The sequence below is a fragment of the Paroedura picta genome, chromosome 1 (genome assembly GCF_049243985.1).
Source record: "Paroedura picta isolate Pp20150507F chromosome 1, Ppicta_v3.0, whole genome shotgun sequence".
Classification (NCBI taxonomy): Eukaryota; Metazoa; Chordata; class Lepidosauria; order Squamata; family Gekkonidae; genus Paroedura; species Paroedura picta.
The window spans coordinates 153761372-153786279 of record NC_135369.1 but is presented as its reverse complement, the minus strand read 5'-3'; the positions used below and the strand labels follow the sequence as shown (position 1 = coordinate 153786279).

The 24908-nt window shown below is 39.3% G+C and overlaps 1 protein-coding gene across 3 annotated transcripts in view; it reads right to left on the bottom strand.

Moving 5' to 3' along the window:
- CSMD1 (CUB and Sushi multiple domains 1) overlaps positions 1-24908 on the bottom strand; it is a 1334105-nt gene that overhangs the window by 318966 nt on the left and 990231 nt on the right. For all 3 annotated transcript variants that reach the window (XM_077309265.1, XM_077309276.1, XM_077309285.1), the window contains 2 exons: positions 21450-21553; positions 19057-19169 (listed from right to left, as the gene is read on the bottom strand). In XM_077309265.1, coding sequence (XP_077165380.1) covers positions 19057-19169; positions 21450-21553 — 217 coding nt within the window. The remainder of the gene's footprint in view (positions 1-19056; positions 19170-21449; positions 21554-24908) is intronic.

Genomic DNA, 24908 nt, shown 5'->3' with positions numbered 1-24908 from the left:
TTCCAGAATTATTTTTTATACTCAATTCAATCCCAGACACCTTTTGATCTACATGACTAGAACAGTGTGAACTTCTGAAGTTTGGGAACTCCTCTACCAAGTTCTGTTGTTCAGATTTAGCACAAGCTTCCTCTGGCTTGCCAAGAATATTATCATAAATCCCATTCAATTGTTCCTAGCTTTTATGTACTGTATTTGGCAGTTCAGGCAAAAAGACCTTTTTATCTCGTTTGTAAACTAGCAATATTTACCTTCAATGGGGACTTATTATCTTCCCTTTTTAAATAGAGCAACAAGATTAAACTTCCTCACAAGCTGGGATGAGATGATCATACTATTCTGAATTTAATCAAAATCATTGTTTGCCACTGTGGCTTTCTTTAAAGGGAAGAATTGTGGACATTTTGGAGAAAATACATATTTCACAACACAAAAAAGAGAGGATAAAAACAGTACTCATATATTGGGTGAGACTGGCCAAGTCTCTCAATATGGTAGGCAAAAATATACCTATGAGAAGCTTTGGTGCCTTTACCGTGCAATCTTAAAACAGTCTACCTAAAAGGATTTACTCATTAAAAGTAAGTAAGCCACCCTGAGCCGGCTCACTGGGAGGGCAGTATATAAATTAAATAAACAAATACATTTGCCCAATGGGGCTTACACCCAGGAAAATGTTCTTAGGAGCACAGCCTTAATTATAACGGTATCTTTATCACTAAGTATAGAATACAATAAAGTTTCATATACTACAGACGATGATCTGGTAAAAAATACTCATGCCTTTTTAATTTTTAAATATCATTATTAACACAACAAAATGGTTGAAGAAAGAGTGCAGCTCATTTTCAGGCATCTTAACGCATACCCACAAACCCTGCCACATGACCCAACAAGGGTCCTCCATATAGGAAATGATTTAGAAATTTCTGTTTAGTATCTTTGTTCTAGAGGTGGACTAGAAGTCTACCTTAGAAGAGCTGGAAGTCATGCCCTAGCCAAGAAAATACTATCCAAACACAGGAATCTTCAGCGTACCAGCATAGCAACAATAACATTATTCTTAGAGTATAGTAGGAGTCACACTTCGGTTGTTAGCACTGCATTGTGAAATTCCCAGAGAATTTGGGGGTTGAGCATTGGGCAGAGTAAGTTTGGGAAGGGGAAAGACCTCAGTGGATTCTAAAGCCATAGAATTCACATTCCAAAGCAGCCATTTTCTATAGGGAAACTGATCTCTTTTACCTGGAGACCAGCTGTAACTCCCAGGACCTCCAGCCACCACCTGGAGCTTAGCAACCTAACTGACATGGTATACACAGCCTTTCTAATGTTTTAATTTTTTTAAAGAATCAATAGAAGACAGCACCTTTATGGCTTGACCTTTATGAAGTGGGAAACCACTTCAAATGTTAAAACATTCCAGGCATTAAATAGTTTTCAGTATAACAAAGTTTATCATAAACCCAAGAACTTCACAAGTAGATGAAGAGCTAAATCACAGTGGCTATGAACATGGTTACATTAACAGAAACAGAGTCTTCAATGTCCTTGTGAAAGGGCACTGAGAACAGAGACAGTCCCAGCAAATAATGCCCAGTAAACACAGAAATTAAAGGCCAAACTTTAACTTATAGAAGTGTAAGGCTGCTTCTTCAGTGGTTTGTGTTGCTGCTGCTGCTGCTACTGCTCTGGAGTTCCTCCCTGGCTTGGGCCTGCAAAGGAATTAGCAGTTTCCCCTCAATCAAGCTCTGGGCTTCCTTTCTACTGCTACAGACTGATTGAGGGGGAAAGAGTCCTAAATGTATTCTCAATCACAACTCGGTTGAAAAGGGAGAAAAGGCAAATTCTAAGGTGCAGCTTCTCCCTGGTTCTTCGGCCCCCCACATACTTGCAAAGGAATTAGCAGGTTTTTTTTCCTGTATTAAGTTCTGGGCTTTCTCTCTACTGCTGCAGGCCAGAATGATTGAGGGGTGGGGCCTTTGCAAATAATAATGTGAGCAGCTTAAACTACTGTTCATGCTCTGAGGCCTTTGGCTCCCTTGGCCTAAAACCTATCCTAAACAGTTTAATTAAATTATTAAAACAAAAAGTGACATGGATTACACTAGCCTGTCTAAGGATCATCTGCAGCCCAAGTTAGTCGTATGTATGTTCCAAACCCTCTATTATGTTCCAAGGCAGATTCTAAATTCTGGCATCAATATGATACTTGGATGGACTGTAGTTACCTTTAATCCTCTAACAAATATTACAATCCATATGTATGTATGTATGTATGTATGTATGTATGTATGTATGTATGTATGTATGTATGTATGTATGTATATAGTTTTTTAAAAAATTAAACTGCCTTTAGGCAAACTGTTGACTGGCTTTAGGGCCTTAATTAGGTACAAAGATGGCCAACCCTCGTTTTTGGCCTGGGTATATCCTTAATAATCAAGATGTGTGCCACACGAAGGCACCTGTAATGCACTGACTAGTTTTGGCAACTACAACAAAACTGATTTGACAGCATCTACTTCAAGTTGACTGACACAAGGCTTTTAGGGTACTTTTGGCAAATGCTATATGACCACATCCGAACTTTAGGCTGCTGGGAGGGGGAATATGTGTGATTTAATTTTACACACACACACAAAAATTCAATTGCCTGGCCAGAAGAAGAAGAGTTGGGTCTTATATGCTGCTTTTCCCTACCCGAAGGAGACTCAAAGTGGCTTACAGTCACCTTCCCATTCCTCTCCCCACCACAGATACCCTGTGAGGTGGGTGAGGCTGAGAGAGCCCTGATATTACTGCTCAGTCAGAACAGCTTTATCAGTGCTGTGGCGAGCCCAAGGTCACCCAGATGGCTGCATGTGGAGGAGAGCGGAATCCAACCCGGCTCGCCAGGTTAGAAGTCTGCACTTATAACCACTACTACAGAAATGCCTGTAGCACAACACAAGATTCAAGTTGTGGGGAGAACCAAGTATAAAACATGGCTGGTAAATAACAGGCTTGCAGCGTGTTACCTTTTATTCTGGAATTAACGAAAAACAAAAAAGTAATCATGTATATTTGTAAATAGAGGATGTTTGTTACATACGGGCGAGTGGGTCTTCTTATTCAGAGATTTAACTTAAGAGTCAATATAATAGTGTACATAATGACATGTCAATCATCCCACTGCTAATCAGTGCTAGATATTGTATAAAAGCCTCCTTCTTTATAGATCACCCTCATTAGACTGAGTGGCAGAAAATGTGTATTCTGTAAATATCAACCAAGTCACATTTTTAAGCAAAAGCTTGTGCTTACTACAATTAGGAACTGTTTAGATTTTTTAACATTATTATTGGTTCTTTTGCTGTGAAGTTGCAGACAATTTATGGCAATTATAAAGGGCTTTCAAGGCAGAGGCAGTTTGCTATTGATTGCCTCTGCATAGCAACCCTGGTCTTCCTTGGTGATTTCCCATCCAAATATTAATCAGGGACAACTTCCGAGATCTGACAAGATCAGGCTAGCCTGAACTATCAATCAGCTCAGAGCTTTAGAATAAATGCACCATTACAAACAAATGGCGTGATGAAAGACAACTGAAGATAATTGACAGCTCAAGTGTTACAGGAAGAATAGGTGTTATTTTAGCTTTCCATTTCTATTTCTATACACATTGCAAAATACTAGGATCCCATAAATGTACAATATGCATCTACTGAAGTAAAATGTTACAGCTACTCATCTTCCTCTTACTTAGAGAGTATGAAAGTACCATTTTTCACACAGTTTTAGCTGTGTCCAAATTATTTATAAGCACTGCTGGAGTTCAGAATTTCATTTTTAAACTACATAGCAGCATGAGAAATCTAATAGACCAGACCTTGGAGAGCAGTCCTCATTGTGACAACTACCTCCAAGATGCTAATCAGGCATAAAGAATGAAGATGCATTTATCTAGGATAATGTATGATTCCCTAAGATGCAGCCATACAAGAGGTTTAGGTGATAGGGTTATTACGCTGTATAACTGAGAGTATTTATAAGCATCAGTTCAAACCTGTCTTACTCACTGCAGGATTTGGAAACACATTTGGAAGTATCATGGTTTCTGATATACACAAAATTTATACAGATCGAGACCATAGGTCAGATATCAAAGCCCGGATCCAATGTGCTTGGATCAGAGATCTAAAGACAGAGCTCTAAAGAAGAATACCTACATGTTACTAGGCACTGTTGATCAATCATCAGAAAGGCCAAAACTGAGAGTGAGCTAAGATTGGCCAGGGAAGCCCATTGTAACAAGAAATGATTTTTCAGTTGTGAGGAGCAAACGTAAAATAAAGGAGGCAATAGACCCACTGTTGGGTGCAGATGAACAAATTCTAACAGAGGATGCAGAGAAAGCAGAAAGACTCAGCACCTAATTTACACATGTTTTTCCCCACAGGTCAAAGGGTTTAGGCACATCTAGAGATGGCAGTAGCCAAGGGATAGTGGCAGGTTGACATGGAGAGAGTGGTTGTCGAGAGGCATTTAGCTGCACTGGATGAGTTCAAATCCCCTGAGCCGGATGAAATGCACCTGAGGGTGCTCAAAGAAATTTCAGGAGAACTTGCACAACCCTTGTCCATCATCTTCGGAACCTCTTTAAGGACTGGAGATGTCCCGGAGGACTGGAAGAAAGCAAACGTTATTCCGATCTTCAAAAAAGGGAGGAAGGATGACCCAGGAAACTACAGACCAGTGAGTCTGACCTCTGTTGTGGGGAAGATAATGGAGCAGATATTAAAGGGAGCGATCTGCAAACATCTGGAGGACAATTTGGTGATCCAAGGAAGTCAGCATGGATTTGTCTCCAACAGGTCCTGTCAGACCAACCTGGTTTACTTTTTTGACCAAGTAACAGGTTTGCTGGATCGTGGAAATTGGGTTGATGTCGTTTACTTGGATTTTAGTAAAGCTTTTGATAAGGTTCCCCATGATGTTCTGATAGATAAATTGAAGGACTGCAATCTGGATTTTCAGATAGTTAGGTGGATAGGGAATTGGTTAGAGAACCGCACTCAAAGAGTTGTTGTCAATGGTGTTTCATCAGACTGGAGGGAGGTGAGTAGCGGGGTACCTCAGGGCTCGGTGCTCGGCCCGGTACTTTTTAACATATTTATTAATGATCTAGATGAGGGGGTGGAGGGACTACTCATCAAATTTGCAGATGACACCAAATTGGGAGGGCTGGCAAATACTCCAGAAGATAGAGACAGAGTTCAACAAGATCTGAACACAATGGAAAAATGGGCAAATGAGAACAAGATGCAATTTAATAAAGATAAGTGTAAAGTTCTGCATCTGGGTCAGAAAAATAAAAAGCATGCCTACTGGATGGGGGATACGCTTTTAGGTAACACTGTGTGTGAACGAGACCTTGGGGTACTTCTGGACTGTAAGTTAAACATGAGCAGGCAGTGTGATGCAGCGGTAAAAAAGGCAAATGCCATTTTGGGCTGTATCAACAGGGGCATCACATCAAAATCACAAGATGTCATAGTCCCATTGTATACAGTACCTGGAGTACTGTGTGCAGTTCTGGAGGCCTCACGAAGGATGTGGATAAAATTGAAAGGGTACAGAGGAGAACGACGAGGATGATCTGGGGCCAAGGGACCAGGCCCTATGAAGATAGGTTGAGGGACTTGGGAATGTTCAGCCTGGAGAAAAGGAGGTTGAGAGGGGACATGATAGCCCTCTAAGTCAGGGGTAGTCAAACTGCGACCCTCCAGATGTCCATGGACCACAATTCCCAGAAGCCCCTGCCAGCGAATGCTGGCAGGGCTTCTGGGAATTGTAGTCCATGGACATCTGGAGGGCCGCAGTTTGACTACCCCTGCTCTAAGTATTTGAAAGGTTGTCACTTGGAAGAGGGCAGGATGCTGTTTTCGTTGGCTGCAGAGGAAAGGACGAGCAGTAATGGGTTTAAACTACAAGTACAAAGATATAGGCTAGATATCAGGGGAAAAATTTCACAGTCAGAGTAGTTCAGCAATGGAATAGGCTGCCTAAGGAGGTGGTGAGCTCCCCTCACTGGCAGTCTTCAAGCAAAGGTTGGATACACACTTTTCTTGGATGCTTTGGGCTGATCCTGCATGGAGCAGAGGATTGGACAAGATGGCCTGTATGGCCCCTTCCATATGATTCTGTGATTCTGTGCCTCTTGAAAATGTATACCTTCAAATTCTTGGTGCCTAAGGTGTTAGTGGGCTAGAATCGTACTATCACTTTGGTGTAGTGGTTAGGAGTGCGGATGCAGGACTGGAATTTTGCAGTTGGCTAATCATGTGTGCTGAATTCAATTTGCTGAGAACAGGTTTCCCCCAAAAGTTCTTTCCACCTTGAAAGGACAATATGGTTTCAGAAAATAACACTGAATCATAGCAGAGTAAGAAATAATTATCACTCTCTAACCTGTTAATGAGCCCACTTGCATTTGTACTGCTTTACAAGTGTGGTCGGGACTTCCAAGACCCAACTATCTTTCCAAGCCCAAACCTCCTACAGAGGGAGTTATTTGCATATCTTTTGGAACTGCACTTGGAATACTCTGAGTTTGTGTGCAGCTCCAAAGTTATGCAAATAATTTCCTCCTGGAGCCATTTCAGCTTGGGAAAGTAGAATGAAGGAGAAGGCAGGAACTTCTCTTTTCCCCAAGCTGAAGTTCAAAGATGAATGAGGTTCCGTGGGACTTTAAATATGCCTTCCCCAACAGTTGCTGTCTAACTGCAGGAAAAGCACAGAATCATAGAATCATAGAGTTGCAAGGGGCCATACATGCCATCTTGTCCAACCCCTTGCTCAACGCAGGATCAGCCCTAAGCATCCTAAAGCATCCAAGAAAAGTGTGTATCCAACCTTTGCTTGAAGACTGCCAGTGAGGGGGAGCTCACCACCTCCTTAGGCAGCCTATTCCACTGCTGAACTACTCTGACTGTGAATTTTTTTTCCTGATATCTAGCCTATATTGTTGTACGGATTCAACCTGAGCTGTCTAGAATGGAAATTGATAATTTCCTTCAGTATAACTTTTACTTTGTTCTCCAGTTTCTTACCGTATTAATAAATCTGATGTTCATTATAACTTTTAATGCTAGATTCCAATCTAGTTTTTGTATGATACCAAGTAGATCTGCTCTTGGCATTTGAGTAACCTGCATGTAATTTCTGATCAATTAAATTTTTATGAGCCATGACTTAATTGCAACTATAAATTCTACACTTCCATATTAGTGTTTGTATTCAATCTGTAAAGGACATGATTCCTGCAAGGTGCCTATACAAGCCACTTAACAAGCCACTTCCCCCTTCATAAGTATTGCTTCTGTAGAATCTGGAAAATTGGCTACAGGGTGGTAAAGGTAAACTTCATTTCATATTGGAAACAGATACACGAACACATGCAATTGCCACAGAATGCATGAAACCATTAGTCTGTCAAGGTCAGTATCATGCTGGCAGCGGCAGGGCATCGGGGAAAATTTCTGATTATGCACACCGCCGCCACCAGCACGTTTCTATATACGTTTCTATATTTGTTTGTTTGTTTGTTTCCAATGGAGACCTAAAGACTCCCAGATCGAGAAAACCTGAAAACTCCAAAAAGCACAACATACGCATGCACATGCATACACATACATTCAAAATAAGGCTACCAAGGCTCTTCATTCCATTTGTTTCTATCTCTTTCCTTCAAGCATTAAAAATTACTTTCAAAAATGTTAGTTAAATTGGTTATGGAAAGCAAAGCCACAGTGAAATACGCACACCACAAAATTATCACAATCAGTTTGAAAATGCTATGCTTTCTGCAGCTTCTATCAAGTTATACTAACAACTGTTTCTTCCAGTTCATTCTCCTGCGTATGTGTTGGAAGTCATCCAGCAGCATGAATGTAATAATTTGTACCTGCCAAATGCCATGGCATACATAAATGGGAAACGTGCACTGGAACACGGATAGTGGAACTGAAAATAAAATGTTTTATATGCTCAGGGTATGCTCAGCATGGAGGCTGTACTGCCCAGCCACTCAAGTGATTTTCAATTAACTCAAGATAAATCACTATGTCTAACACAGTGAACCCATTAATGAGATTTGAAGATACCTGAGTAACCTGTGAGGGGCTCTAACTGTTAAGTCAATGATACCAGACTACAGTGGAGACAGGAATTCCCAGATGAGTACAAAAACAGGACATTCCTGAAAAGATAATAGAAGGATGAAGAAATAGCAAAGTAAGACAAAACTACTAAAGTGCAGTCTAAATGGGGGCAGTGTGATACTGTGCATTAGATCAGTAGAGGCTGTGCATCACTGCTACAAGTAGGCTGAACCAAGAAAAATAAAGGATAATGACAATAGTTAAAGAAGTTCAGAAAGGAACACCTGTGCACAAGGAGAGGAAAAAAAGATGCAATGGGAAAGTACATTTTATTTTACTTGAATAGTCCTACATATTCACACAGAGCCTCATCAGAATATCTGTGAATCTATGACCTTTTAAGAGTGTTTCCACTGTACTAAGGAAACAAAAAGAAAAATGCCAGGTGGTGAATGATTAATTTACAGTACAAAGTCCATACACCTTTCACTGTGCAGGTTTCATGAAGGGTACAAAAACACAATTTAATATTTAGTGCAGATAATATAAGAGCCCTTAATGAAAGTTTTCCCCCCCAAAGCCCTTCCCCCAACCCTTCTGCCCACAGCAATAAGACCATAATGAGGTCTACCAAAACTGTATGGAAAACCGTATGAAGAGGAGTGAAGTCATGAGAGTTCCCACTGTGGGGTAGATCAGGAGATCACTTCCCCCAAACCCGGACAAGTGGATAGGGTAGGGTGGGGGCCTTATTTTCAGGAATCAAGTTGAGCCCAGCCCGTAGAGTCCATGGTAAAGAGACATCCAAGATTCAACAGGCAGTTGATAGTGATGCCCCGATAGGAAAGCAGGGGAGTCATGGAGCCAGAGGACAGATTTACAGTTTTACAATGCCTGGCCTTGCCAGGCTGCAGGAAACAAAACAGGCATGAATCGGGATTCATGACACTTATTGACTAATTGTATTAAACTGTGTAGGAGTTTAGAATTTTTGGAATAATACTTAGGAACAATGAGTTGGGTGTTGAACACTAAACAAACAGTGGGTACTGGGAATGAAATTAGGGAGGGCCCTTTAAGGTCAAGGATAGGGTCAATCAGCGGATATGGTGGTGGCAGGAGATACTATTTCAGCCTAACTTCTGTGTTTCTGTTTGTGAGTCTGGATTTCTCCCCAGGAGCTCTAGACTCATCCCCTATAGGTGACACTTTACAGCTGTCCCTCATGGGCAATGACAGTCCATCCCAATTTAAATGTGCTAGTTCACACTTCAAAAATTGAAATACTGCAAGTTCTCCAGAGGCTACACCCTGGAGTACCCAGCAAGACCCAAGAAAGCACCCCAGCTCATTAACTCTCATAGTGAATGCTCGTTTTTTAATTGTCTGAAAGCACATTTTTTCTATATGCTATCTTGTTACAGAAGAGTGACACATGAATCCAGAATCATGGATAGCATTCTCCCAATGGGATGTAGCTAAGCCAGGGGGGAGGCTTAGCTTACACCCCATTTGAGAACTGCTAGCCACCCCTCTGAATTAATGTGGCATACCTTAAACCGTATTCACAGTTATACTTTCTTATGTAGCACTTCTCTTTAAGAAGGAAGCACAAAACTAGTTATTTATGTAAGAAAAAACCCCAAACCTTTGTATGAACCTTTAAAACTTCGCAGCAGTGCTATAACTTTCCATAGTCTAACAAGTGGGATATTGTGTAAGACTTCAAAAGTGGTTCCCCCCCACTTTTCAGGTCTCTACTTTCCCCCCCAGAAATCCATTGACCTTAAATTATGCTAACTTTTCACAGTCTACGGGTCCATTTGCAGATTTCCTGAGAGAAGTATTCTTAAAGAAAATATCCAGGCCTGGAGAACAAGTAGTGATATATCAGTAACCCATCTCATTTAGTCAAAGCACTCAATGCTTCTCTCTGAAAGGCTGGCTACTAAAAGTGGTGTGGATTGGAAAATGAAAACGCAAGGGAATAACTGGGAAGACAATATGAAAGGCTAGCATACTACTTATTTGAAGTGTAGTATTTGATTTTTATCATCAGAATGTAGGTGTCACGCATCAAAAAGCTTCAAAGACTGAAGGGCAAACTAATTTCCCTTGCTCACTCTTCCTAATGAAAAAAAAAGACCATCACAAAACTCAAAAGCGATTGTAGGAATTTTAACATAATACCGTTCTAGAGGGGAGGGATAACATAAAAGCCGATCTATACTTCACTTGCTGTGATTTATCTTACACCGATGCCATTATTTAAAGAGGAAAGTATATTTTTAAAGGGAAAGATTGGGTATGAGCTGAAGAAATAGAATATATAATGTTTACTCAGAAGTTCCAGGCTGCATAGCACCCCAGCCTTAATACAGTACTCATGTATTTTCAGCTTTTAATGTTACTCTTTATCCATCTAAATATATAGACAGTAACCATTGCACTCTATGGTGATCTATACAATGACCTAGCTTTAATTGGGGTGGGATGGCAGGGAAACCATATAAGGAGTTGGATCCAGACTGATTTTCCACTAATGGAAGGAATGATATATTTTCCACCCATTCTCTCTTCCTCTCACAGACCCTCAGTTTGCATCTCATGATGTTCTTGAGGATCTCTCGGCCCCAGGAACAACATTCAGGGGCAACATGGAGTGCAGTATGATGAGGGAGGCAAAGCCATTCTGTTTGACTGACAGTGATGCTTTCTACAGAAATAAAATTAAGTCTAAATCCAAAGCAAGGAATAGATTCTCAGTATGACCATAATTTTCTAAAAGGCAACAGAACAAGCAGGTGACCTCAACCAGTTCTGGGGGGCATCTCACATTCCCCTCCCTCAATATTTCCATTTTCTTTTTGCTGGAAGTTCCATAGTAGCTTCCTTTTTTCCTGTTTCCTTCTCCCCTTAACACCCACAAGTTGCTCTGCCTCCTGCACATACTGTTTCCACTTTTCTTCCTCCTGACAACCTCCAGATCCTCATTATTTCTTGCTCCTTTGTCTCCCGCCCAGCCAACTAACTTTTTCTCTTACCCCATATTCAGCTATATTGATATCATTTATACAACACCTTTCTCCACAATGAGGAAGAAGAACAGTTTACAACATTCTCTCCTGTTTCATTTAACCCTCACAACAACAGTGTGAAGCAAGTTAGGCTGAGAATGTATATATGGTCCAGGATCACCCAAAGAACTTCCAGGGCAGAACATATTTTCTGGATCTAGATGTGAAATTACTATACTGTGCCATATTTCACAGAGTGGCTGCTGTTTAACAGTGGTAAGCAGTCAGGACTGGCGAGTCATGCGAGTCATGTGCTATCAGGTTGGCCAGTTGTTGCTCCTGGCCCTGGCCCTGTTTAATCTTTCCTTAATGGCCCCAAAAGCCCTGCTCATCCTCCTGCGTTTTACTAACAGAAACCAAGGCTGGAAGTGTAGCAATACTGTAATCGTTGTCTAGCAACTGCCAATGAAGGTATTCATTTCTTAAAGCTAGAGGTACTACTTCTATTATTTGGAGAGTGGACTAATCCCCTCCCGCAATGTATAACTTTGTTTTTTAAATTTCCGTTTTTTCTGAAAACCTGGGGTTTTCCTTGAGTTTGTACAAAGATCTTTATTGTCTGTTCATGATTCCAAACTCCAGATTTAACTATCTACAGATGGAGCCATGTTGAGAATTAGATACCGTATATACTCGCTTATAAACCGACCAGCATATAAGATGAAGCACCTAATTTTACCACAAAATCTGGGCAAATTTATTGACTCTCATATAAGCCGAGGGTGGGATATGCAGCAGTTACTGGTAAAATTACATTAATTGAGGCACCAGTAGGTTAAATGTTTTTAAATACTTATTAAAAAAAAAAAACAATAAACTAACTCTGTAAGTGCAAAAGCGGGCCAGCAAACCAGAGCAGAACAACAGTACCCAAAGTTGGCAACCTATTATAACAAGTACAACAGCTACCAAACTGGGAGAATGGACTACTCTAACAACAATTAGAGTGCCCCCCCAAGAACAAAACACTGAAAGAACTATAAAACTCAACATTGAAAGAAAGAACTGTAAAAATCAACTTTTAAAAGAAACACAACTCCAAGAAGAAAAGGCAAACAATGCAGCCCCTTAGAAAAAAGAAGAAATAAACAATAGGAGAAATAGTAAATTCCAAAGCACCCCCCAAACCCACCCCACCTACAGAAACCAAAAGAACAGTTTGGAAGAAGTGAAGGCAAAAGGAAAAAAAAAGATCAGAGTCCCTCACTCAAACCGTTGCTGTCCTACAAGCAGCCATAGCAAGCAAGCTTCAGCTTGCAGTAGGCTTGCAGAAGAAATGTAACGATTGGCTGGCTGGGAACAGGCTGTTATTTTAATTACCGTATATACCCGCGTATAAGACAAAGAGCACTTTTCCAGTGTGAATACTGTGCTGAAAAACCCAGCTTATACACGAGTATATACGGTATATTGATGATGAATCCAATGACTTGCTTCTGCTAAGAAATCATTCTTCCTGGAGCAAAACAAAAACAAAAAAAACATTGACCCTAAAGATTTTTGAAATATTAGGGAAGGGAACTATCACAAGTTATGGAGTTTTTCTGCAATTCCAGTGCTGACCCAGAATAAGCAAACAATGGTTTTGTTGGGTGTTATACAAGTTTTCAAATATCATAAGAAAGAAAATGTTTTGAAATATTTATGCCCCCTCTTTTATATTAATTCTAAATATCTATGTCTGTGGATGTCTCTTTTAAGAGTCTAAGTAATCAGCTGGTAGAAAAGTTTTAATTATTATTTCTTTGAGGGTCCTAGGACAGAATTAGGTGAATGACACTTCTCTGGATGCTGCAAAAGAAGGGCATTTTATCTCATTCTGCCCACTGATAATAACACCTAATAAAAGGAAAAGATAGTAGGAAATAATCAGGGACTTGGACGTGCTTCAGTCAATGAAGAGATGGAGAACAGTATAAAATTAAGATGTTATATATTCGTTTTTAAGAGAACAGAAGATAGAAAATAAGAAATGGGAAAAGGCTCTTTTTGGAGGAAGCTATTCTGTCTTCATTCTGTGGCACTAAAAGGTATCTGAATCAAAATCAGAATACCTTTCTAAATAAAGAACCTGCAGTAAATTCTCACATGCCTGTGTGGGAAACATAAAGCCATAAAGGGTGAAGGTGCCATTTTTTTTTAGTTGTCTGACTGACATCCCCATTATATCTCTGTAATAAAACATGTTAATCATTTAACTAGATTTTGATTAACATTATATCTAGTGACCACTAGGCTAAAAATAAATTGCTTTTGTGTCAATTAGTTAACCAGGTTGAGAGTATTGGAAAATTTTTATGTCTCTTTGATTTGTATTAAATCAACTTATTTCTATCTTCATCTTTTCTTAATTGGAGAAGGGCGCTATGTAAAACCCACAATAGCTGCTTTTTCAAAAAGGTTTGGAGATCATTTTCTGCATCAAGTATAAGATAAATATAATTCCAAACTGGAACATAGAATGTGGATTGATAGAATGTGGATTTGCAAAATGGAACCAGGGACAGATAAGGGGATTTTCCTATAAATGTAAACCAAGTCCTAAATCTTCAGAAATCTAAAAACAAAAAATAAAAAAACCAACAACAGGGATTTAAACTCCCCAAAATAATAGAAATAAGGCTGTAGCGTGAAGAAAAGAATGCATATTGATCTCTTAGTGGCCATTTTGGAGGTTGCTAGGAAACGGCAACAATAATTGTTTTCTATACAGCAAAGTCATGGGAGGACATGCATGCCAAATCAGCTCTGAAGAGTCTTGTCCCCCTCTCCAGTCATATAATCTGATGGAGGAGGACTTGTCAGGGACATGCCTGGCAGTGACCACTAAAGGCTACCCACATCACTTCACCTGGTCCAGTTATCATGTAAATTGGCCTGGATTGGCAGTGGCAGCCACCCCATTACTCAGCCTGGCCTGGAGTGAGTGAATAGACTCACCTGGAATCAACAGCATCTAGAACGCAACTGGGCTGAGCCTAGCAACAGCAGTCACTGTACAACATGGCCAGACATTTTCTGTGAAGAAGTTGCCAGGAAGGAGGGAAAGTGGAAGACAGGGAACAGATTAAGGTAGGTTGGCTGGTAGATATATATTGCCCTGAGCCATATTGGGAAGGTGATATGGAAATTTTATTATTATTACTACAACTATTATAGGAAGAGCCAAAAAGAATCAAGATAAGGGCTACGGGGGCTGCCAAGGATGGAAAAATTGAAACCGTGGGGGAGTGTATACAGAAGAAAATGAGAAGCCCTAACATAAGATTCCAAGCCCTTGGCTTGTAGCACCAAGGAGCAATTCACGAATGGAGCCTGAGGAATGGTTGTGGCACAAATTATGGGCAGAAGTGACATAACAGCATCAGTAACAGTCTAGGACTTCCCTAAATCTGGAAATTCCTAGACCGTCTCCCCCATTTGTCCTTCCAACTGTTTCACTGAACAGAACAGGAGCTGGCCCATGGAGCCACTCTATAAAGATAAGCAACCTTACAAATCCTGGAGGGTTACTTAGTTGTATAGTTATGATGATAAAAAGCAGAATGATATTCACCTATAAGTTACATTGAGAACAGTCCTAATTTGTCCCAATTAACTACTATAATTTTTATTTAATTAATTAATTACATTTTTATATTGCTCTCCCTTGCAGCACAGGACTGCACAGCAGAAAAGAAATTAATATTTTCTAGAATATATCATTTCCCCCCAAACCAAACACTTTAAATCCCTCCCAGTCATCACCACCCTCCATCAATTTATTAGCATATGCGAACTGCAAGAGTTGTTTTACTGAAGGTAATTCTTCTATATTGGAACTATCCTCTCTGGGCCTACCATTTTAGATGTATGGAATTATTTCACAAATTACAGAATATGTGATAAGAAAGCTACACTCTTGACCAATATATAGAAATTTCTCCAGCCTTCCTTCATTGTGGATTTATTAGTGCATGTTTTATCACATAGTATAACTAAACAGATATAATTAACAAACACTTAAACATACTGATTTTTTTAAACTTTAGGCCACAGAGTTTTAAAAAATTTAGTTGAAATTGCTTTCTGGTCATTCTTATTAAAATGGAAGAAACTGACAAAGCTAAATATAACAAGCCTTGTTTCTTTGTAGAACATGAATTTATCTTCAAATGTTATAAGCAAATGTGAGCCGCCCTGTGCAAAAAAAAAAATTCTTTAGCTATGTATCCAAAAATAGTTTTGCTTTTTGCTACACAGCAGCACAGCACGAAGAAAATCTACTTTAATTTACCCCCCACTGCTACTTAAATAGCTATGGCAAATTGTACAAAACATGATTTGTAGAAATGCATTTTATCAACAGGTGCAATGGATTCAGAATTTGACAGCTCAAAAGGTTTTTATTGACTGAAAATCTACTGCATCCGATTTTTTCATTCTTCTTAAAATGATCTTTTTATTTACAGTATGTGGAAGGATTACGAGCCATTATAAGCAGGACTTACCTTGTTTTTTATGGAAATGACAAAAATGCATATATAGATATGATGAATATTCATTTTTGCATCCCATTAAATGAAAAGCAGCACTTAATGAATGTTTGGTTGTTGTTGTTTTTAATTCCATACTGTAGTTTTATTGCAGTACCTACACATTTATTTATGTGTATTTCAATTTCTATACCGCCACTCCCAAAACGGCTCGTGGCAGTTAACAGTGAGCAATTGCATCCCAGCACTTTTCTCTCAGACACAATCCTTCATGAGCACTCAGCTGCCAGGACACACAGCTAATGTTCATTGCACACAGCTACACAGTCCTCTCACTTAAGAGCAAGAAGCTGAACAAAATTTGAGTCCAGTGACACCTTTAAGACCAACAAAGATTTATTCAAGGCATGAGCTTTTGTGTGCAGGCACACTTCCTCAGATTATCCCCTTGAATGTAGCAAGAAGCTGAGTTTGAGAATAAGGTTCTTGCTGTTGTGCGTGTTCGTTTCCATCTTCCCAGTAATGAGAGAGAAATTCAGGCTACCTCTGCTGAGTGAGGGGATGAGGTACATTGGTACAGCACACTCCATAACCGGGAAAGGGCACTGTGTTTTCTTACAGACAATATTGATATAAACACAGTGCTCCTTTCTTAAGGGACAGGAGAAAAACAACCTACCTGCTGGAGGCAGAGTGGTGCAGTTTATAAAGGTCAGGATCCCCAATGTGCAGTGGGAGATGCCTCGATGATCTTACACCAATCTCAAACCTGTCTCAGGGTTTCTTTTCTTTGGGTGGGGGGCATTGTATGTGTTTGTGTGTGTGTGAGAGAGAGAGAATAAAATGGAAGACAAAAGAATGATGTAAGTTGCTTTGGTTCCCTAACATAAGGACGTATGGGGTATAAATAACACTTTTTCCATACGGCAATCACCACTCATATCAATTTGTGATCCAAGAAAAATGAATTCTTGAATGCATTTGATCTCTTCCCCATCAATTGTTGTGATATGTCTGTTTATTTGCAGTGGTCATTATGTTTGTCTTTTTTGTGTTTAAGAAAAGGCCAAACCTAGCCATGCACAACTGAGCATGCCAGTCCCAAGCCTGGGTAAATGGGGAGGTCTTAAGGAAAAACCTGGCAACCTACTTCGCAATAAAAGAAAATTGCCAAGAAAATCCTATGGTACAGCTCTCAAATGATATTTTAAAATAGTGTACCTTAAATTTAATTCATTCTTAAGCAACTGGTTAAATAAACAGATGGCACAACAATAGCTACTATTAATGTTTGGACAATAATGTAGTAATTAGAAATCCAAAATATACTCCAAATGGCAAAACTGCTATAGTTTATCTCAAAGCTCCTCAAAGGCTACAGAAATGCAGTCTGGGTATATAAATAATTTAAGATTAGTCAAAGGTACCCAACAACAAAAGGAGGTAGTGGTTAAAGCATGTTTGTAGTAAGGAGCTTTGTTAGTGAAATTTCCAGAGATACAGCAGTCTGCTCAGACACATTTCCACTTTTAAGCAAATGTAGATTATCCTTTTGCTTTTTCTGCTTACCTTAAGGGTAAGGTGCATCATTATCACATTTAACACCTGGTAGCTTCAGCTTTGTGTTCAGTTTCCTTACCAGTTTTAGCAAGCAAAGTCATGGACTCAGTATCACATGACAGCTTTCTCTACAGAAATTTATAAACATTTCCATTTCTGAAATCCTGGGAAATAAACTAGCCAATGCAACCTCAAATCCTGGTTGTTTTGGAGAGCAGGAAGGAGACAAATAGATCCCACCCAAACGGGTATCATTTAAAAATATCTGGAAGTTCATACACCTGGAAATAACATTATAAAAGCATAACCACACGGTGGTGTGTTGGTCTCCTTCATGAACATATCTTTAAGACAGTGTTGTATCTAGTCAGCATCATCACAGACCAACTAAAGGATTTGTCAAAAGGGGATAACTTGTCTTCAAGTTTTGAATCTTAAACACACACACAAACACAGAACAAGAGGAGAGATATGCGTATGACTATCAGGTTATCTTTTGATATTAATAATTATTCATTGAAACATAAGATGCCACTGGAAGGAAGGCATGTTTTCTTGATCTTATGCTTATGATTAATTCAATAACGATTAACTTATTGATGATGTGTCAGGGAAGGCCAATTTGTATAGTTGTATTTACAATTTGTATTTAATGAGCGTGTGTGTATAACAAGGAAACACATCATGCATAGCTGTACTTAATTCCCAATGAGGATTTCATTCGCGTTAAAAAAACTTAAAACAGCCTGGGAGGGGACCAAAAACTAAAAAAAAAAACTATTGTCTGCAAAACATTTGGTTCCTAATACAGCTTAATTTATAAGATTAAAGCATTACCTTCTCCTCAGGTAGTGAGGAATATGGAGGGGAAAGCTATCAAAACTGTTTCTCCTTGAAGGAATTATCATAAAGACGTCTGTGCCAAAGTTCTAAAATGTGAAAATAGTTGGTGATTTGCTGAACACAGGACAAATCTACACAGCCCTAGTTGCATGGCTAGTCACTTCTCTTTTGTTTTAACCCCAGATCACATTGCACTTCACAGCATAAGTCTGAAGTATAAGAGCACTTCAAGGAATTGCCTGTGGGCGTTTGATCCACCTGATCATTATATGCAGATTCTGAGATCTTTCTGAGGAACATTAACACCAAAGCCTCTGAGCTGCAGAAATATTGCCTGCTGGGAGCATATTCACAGCAGAATCCAACAGATACAGTTTCTTCATTTGATCATTATTCATTGGGATACTACAGCAAAAATACATCATGTGTAGGGCTGGAGGGATCTTCGATGCCACAATTTCCTAGAAAAGTATGTTCTGAAAACTAGAATACAACGTATTTCTGGGCACTGCAAAAAAGGTACCCTCTAATTAAAACTACAAATCAAAAGTTTCCTATTAGGGATCTTTGTGTGATCAGCATCAACAAGTACCATATTGAAAAAAATACAAACACTATTAGATAGATGTTTGAATCCCAGACTTTTGTAAGCACTTAACTGCAGAATTTATGAATCTGAACATTAGACAACATAACATGAATTCCATATTTGGTATCAAGCTTAAGCATCAGACAATTTTCAGGATATTCCTATCCTTGAAGGTACACAGGTTTGTATTTGTCAGTCTGCATCTGCAAGAAAATCCATCTCAGCGCATAACCAAGTCTCACAAAAAGCAGTATGGTATAACATTCATTTGTAGTGTGTCCGCCCATCCATTTTGCTGTTGAGTATGCCAAACTTGAAAGCATGTTCTCTAGATAGACCTTGTGTTTTAATTCACATTTGAGTTTTACCTTGATAAACAGCTTTGAATCCTGGTGAGCCAATGCTGTCGTCAGACTGCAAATGGAGCCACATCTGGTTGCTCATGCTCACAATAAGGTCAGGAACACTAGAGCCAGTCAGCCTGCGGACAGGACAGGAGAAGCAGACAGTAGAGTCATTCATAAATGGCACTCTGTCATGCTTGGATTATAGTCTCACAGCTTCTACAAAGTGACTTAGGGTTGTCATTGTCCGTCCCGTTCCCCCCTCCCCTGAAAATCCTTGAAATGAAATGTCAAACGTTCCAAACTTGAAGAAAGAATCAAACATGGGATAACAGCCACAGGAACTTGCTTCAGACACTGATATTTACATGAGAGGCATGAGGTGAAGAGTTTATTATCTCTGACAAGAACAGGAGCCCATAAGCAAATGAGGTTATGTAGGGTAATCAACAAGGATGTGGGTGGAGGGAACAGCTATTGAATTTTAACTGAGAAAGTCTAGTCATGCTGTGATCTCAAGTGAGAAATGGAAGATAAAGTAATACCTCCTCCAGCACAGCTTTCTAATGCCATGAACAATCCTGGCAATGGAACAATGACAGTTTACCATCTAGTAACATTTTTTTGGATCATGCTAGGAACTACATTGTCCAGGATGACATTTTTACAAAGGGAGTAGGGTTGCAGTTTACTTTTTCAATGTTTATTGTACATATTACACTGTTTATACTGTTAAGTTTTTTTTTTAAATGTAATCCACTTTCTGTCTCAACAAGATAGGTAGACTATAAAATAAGTAAGTACATAAATAAGTAAAGATCACACCCTAATCAGGGCCTACAAGACAGAGTTCTTCTGCGAAGCCTAGGGTTGACATCAGCATGAGCAATACATCCCCCCTTCCTTCCCATTCCCCCCCTCAGGGCTGATTTAATCTAAAACTTTAAACATCAGCAGCAGCTGATGTTTAAAAACACTACTTGGAACAGGATACAATCAGGCAACAACTGTAGTGAAACAATTGAGGACTCGGAGTGACATTTTTCTCACTCCCCTAGGTATGACACCCCACTGAGTACCAGGTATATTCAAGCCGTCACAGACTATCTTTCTTGCTTGGAAACAAAATACCATAGTAGAGCATTCACACCAGCACGAGGCTCAGCATTACCGTCTGCCATTCTGGTGGGCCGCTTTAAGAAAACCCCATTAGCCTAAAGACTCTGCCCAGGCCATTCTAAATCGCACATGTGCTGTTAAGGTTCCCAACTTTTAACCCAGTAAGAAGCAAGTTGATCCTGCCATTACTCAGGGATCTCCCCAAAATCTCCCCAAAGTTAGATCCTTCCTATGGAATAGAAAGGCCCATATTATTATGCAGGCTGTCAAATATTGTGCTCACGTGCATAGCGCCAGGGAAAGACAACTTCAGCTTCATTAATGGTGTTTAAGCAGGATTTTACTATGCAATTTTTAAAATGTATCTGGCAAACATGGAATTTTAACTATTCTAAATTTTCTCATCAGTCCTTAGAAAATGTCATTTTTGTTGAAAAATGATTATTACCACTGATTTTATCTGGCTGCAGTGCTGTATTAAATAAGCTTGAACTAGTGGTGGACACTAACTAGTATCAGTGGGTAATAATGAGCAGTAAGCGCCAACTTCCAGAAGTCTTCTTCCATCCTTTTCTCTCCTTGTCTGGTTGTTGCTGTTTGAGAAGAGAGCCCAAGCAAATGACCTGACCAGAAAATCTGGTAAAGAGATGTCTTCCTTCCATGTTTGTGTTAGTTAACAGGAGGAGCTGCAGAACAACTGGTAGCTCACAACTGAAGTGTTTGATTTGATTTCTATTTGCATAATACTCATATTAAGTTACACAGATTTAGAGGTCTTGAATATTGACCTTTGATCAAAGCAGGCTGCCCAGTTTTTAAGCATATGTACATTAATTTGTCTATCCATTCACTTTTCGCCTTATTAAAACTCAAATGCACACACTATGCACATATGGATATCACCTCAGCTTGTTCCTTAAAAGAAGGCTGTACGTCAACAAAACTAGATGAGAATGCTTACACAGAGAGATCAGTGCATAACCATATACATCTGTGTAAACATATATCTACTTAGAAAAATATGCTTCCAAGACCAAAAAAGCACAATACCCATGCAAAAACATGATCTATTAAATTCTAGTAAACGGTGACTTACTGTATCTATTATTTGTTTAAATTTACATTATCCAGGCTATTTTATCCAAATTAAATGTTTCTGCTTTTCTATGAAATTTTAAATAAAAATTATTGCTCATCTGTATCCTAAAAGCCAGAGAAAGTTTTTGAAGGTATCTGATCTAAAAAAAGAAAAAAGTAATATAGGAAATGCAGAAATGGATAGTATATCCTGTACTTACACATACAACACTGTTCTGGTATCTCCCACTTTCCCAGCATCTCCTACGGTAAGTGTGTCATATCCTCTTTCCAGCTCAAATTCTTCAAAGGCAAGCTTTATGACCTAACATAATTAGAAAAGTACATGTTTGTTACCGAATGTGTTTTGCAGTAGACAATATGTTGGTCACTAATTACTCCACTATGCAATTTGACAAATGAAGATGTCTGTGTTTCCCCCCCTCATGATACAGTGTATATTGCATTAGCCATTGGCCATCACAATCCTATCAAATATACGAGATATACAAAAGACGTAGAACCATGGTTCAGAGTAATTAAAAAACATACAGAGAAAAGCGTTGTTGCAGATTAATGTTTTGGGACTGCACAAGTACCCAAATATATAGTATTTTAAAAAAATCACTTCCTGCATTGAGTAATGTCAGGAGAAAAATTCAAAAGACGTACTGTATACATAAAAATATTTATGATGTAATAATGATAAAACAGATAGAACTAAGGAAAACTATGCTATCTTGGACGCAGAGATCATATTTTGAGAAGGTCCATTCCACTCACATGCCAGGACCAAGCACCCCCTAAGGGCAGGGGGGAGATGGGACATCAAAGCATGTCCATAGGTAAGATCCTGCTACACTAGCGCTCCGATGACACTGAGAAAACACTGAAGAGGGAAACAGGAATTTGTAGTTTGAATCCCACAAGAGGTAAGATGGGCAACAGCATGTCTGCCCCCACATTGTTCTGATGTTGGCCCCAAAATAAGGGTAGGATGGCCCAGGCAATAGGAGAATGCCCACCAGAAATTGGCAAATGGCATGCCTGCTCTCATACAAAGTGATTTTGCATTATGATTTTGCTGATCTCCCACACATAACCTATCACCATCCAAAAAATAAGCTTTACCCATCATCAGATCATGTAAAGACTATGAATTGATCACATTGTAAAAAATATCATGGGAAAATCAATCCAGGGTGTTTTTTTATTGCTTTGTTTAAGTGATGCAATTAAAATAATATTAAAAAACAATTTCTAGCACTCTGCTGTGCTAATTCATGGTTCAAATGACAAATATTTTAGGGATTGAGTTAAAATGTGTCCAGAGTCATCCATTCCCCTTTGTACACAAAGCAAATATTTACAACTGGAAGGAAGGGAATAAAAACAGAGATTATTTCAATGAAAGTCAAACATTTCCATCAATATCAGATTGTTAGCAGGCACAAAAATAAAATAAATTATATAAACAAATCATATTCAAATCTGGCCATATGTCACGGTGCAGTGATCTATTGCATTTGAGGATTTTATAGTCTTTATTTGTAAACCCATTCTTTTCAGAGACTTAATTATTGCATCAGTAACCAGTACCCTTAAAGGAAATACCAAGAAGATTGAATAATACATAGCATATTCTCCTTGTGTCCCTAGGTAAGGGCAATGATTAATGGGCAAAATCATTTCTAATACAACTGAATTTTTAAAAGAACAATATGAAAAGTAGGTAGAGAGATAAAATGCAGCTGTTGCCTCTGAGTAATAGACATTTTCACATAAAGAAAACAATTTTAACTAACCACAGGGAAAATGCTGTGGGGCTTAATCACATTTAGACTATTCAAGCTGGTTATGAATAACATTTAAAGATTAATAACACAGGATTTCTTGAATCCTGCAGGGCAGTTGGAGACAGTTTAGGACTTTAACAGCTCAACCTTAAGATCCTGCTACACTAGCGCCCCAATGACGCTGAGAAAACGCTGAAGAGGGTAACAGGAATTTGTAGTTTGAATCCCACTAGAGGTAAGACGGGGATAAACAGTATTTTGAACAGCAACTGTCCTATTAACAGCAAAGCATAATGTAGGGGCTACACAACTCTCACAGCTTTTGTAGTACAGAGTATCCCTCCAACTACACAGTGGCTGGGCACATACACACACACATAAAAGTAAAGGAATCTTATAATCATCATCCACTGCCCATGTGACAAAACCAGCCACATACACCAGAGCAGGAAATACTGCATAAATAGTATTGTGGAACAGCACATGCTTAGCAGAGCTGGGGGGGGGGACCACTCTGAAGCCAAGTTAGCTGCCAGAGAGCCCTTGAAACTACTTATGAGACTGTTAGACCCAGTGGGTGGAGATACACCTCTCAAATGGAAGGTTTTTTTCAGAACAATAATGATACATTGCATTGTTTCTGGGTACACCTTGGGTACTGGCAAGCCATATTTGCACTGAGCTCCATGTTTTAATTCCCAGGTATGTCGGGGCTCAGTTCAGCTTGGCACGCACAGGGAAAGGAGACATACACCTTCATCCCTTGAATCACTTTCTTGACTTGAAATGGCCATGAGGAGCCATTATTTGCAACTTTGAATCAACATATGTCTAACTCATCATAGATATGTTTGCAAAAATGGATTAAAGCAGCTGTTTCAAGCCGGGAAGGTGTAGGGGGAAAATAGAGTTGTAGGCCAAGCCCTGGCAAATATTGGGAGATGCAGGGTCAGTACTGAGCAGCAATGGGAGCAGCAGGCACTGGGGTAAAAAGTACAGTTACTCAGACAGTAGAGACCCTACAGGGTATTCTCTCAATAATTGTTCCATTCTGAAATCAGCAGAGGTTAGTCATGAACAGAGAATAGGTACACATATCTTTCTGTAAAATGGCTATTAGTAAAGAAATACAACTGTGCAACTATCCAAATATTTATTGAACAGCATCATGAATGTCTGAAACTGTCAGACGAACAGGGCTGCCATTTTTATCAAGGGTCCTATGCCTCTGGGAGCCACATTAGCAGGCAGCAGGATAATAGGCAGAGTTTCCTCTTTACTACTACATGTTAAGCAATGCTCTGTCTAGCAGCTTGCCTTAGCACAACTCAAAAAGAGTTGGCAATCCCACAGCAGAACAGCTGGATGCACAACTAGAACTGTTGGTCTTGCTGTAAACTTTACTCTCTGTCACACTGCAATGATGAGTGGAATCTGCCCTTAACTTCATGTTGAAGGATTCCCTGGAGACACAGGAAAAAATGAGTAATATCAAGAAGTTTCAACAGATATCATGTGGACTACACATGGTGTGGGCTATGGATATAAGAGACTGGCACCACCTTCAAGTACCCATACAGCTCCCCACACTCATTATGTTACCCAAATTTTGAGATTTAGCTGTTGGGTTAATAGTGTAAGCTAGCCTTTCTCAACTTTTTTTACCATTGAGAAACGCCCAAAACATCATGCAAAATATCATTGGGAAGTATAATTGTATACATGCCAACCTAGGGTCCTTCCCCTTCCCAACACCTCCAGGCCATCACTGGCCATTCTGAAAGGAATGGGTTGGTCAACATGACCATATATGGTCATATCACCCAATAAATATTGAACCAAATTTCAAAAAATATATTAAAAAATAATTAACTCCCATCCTTT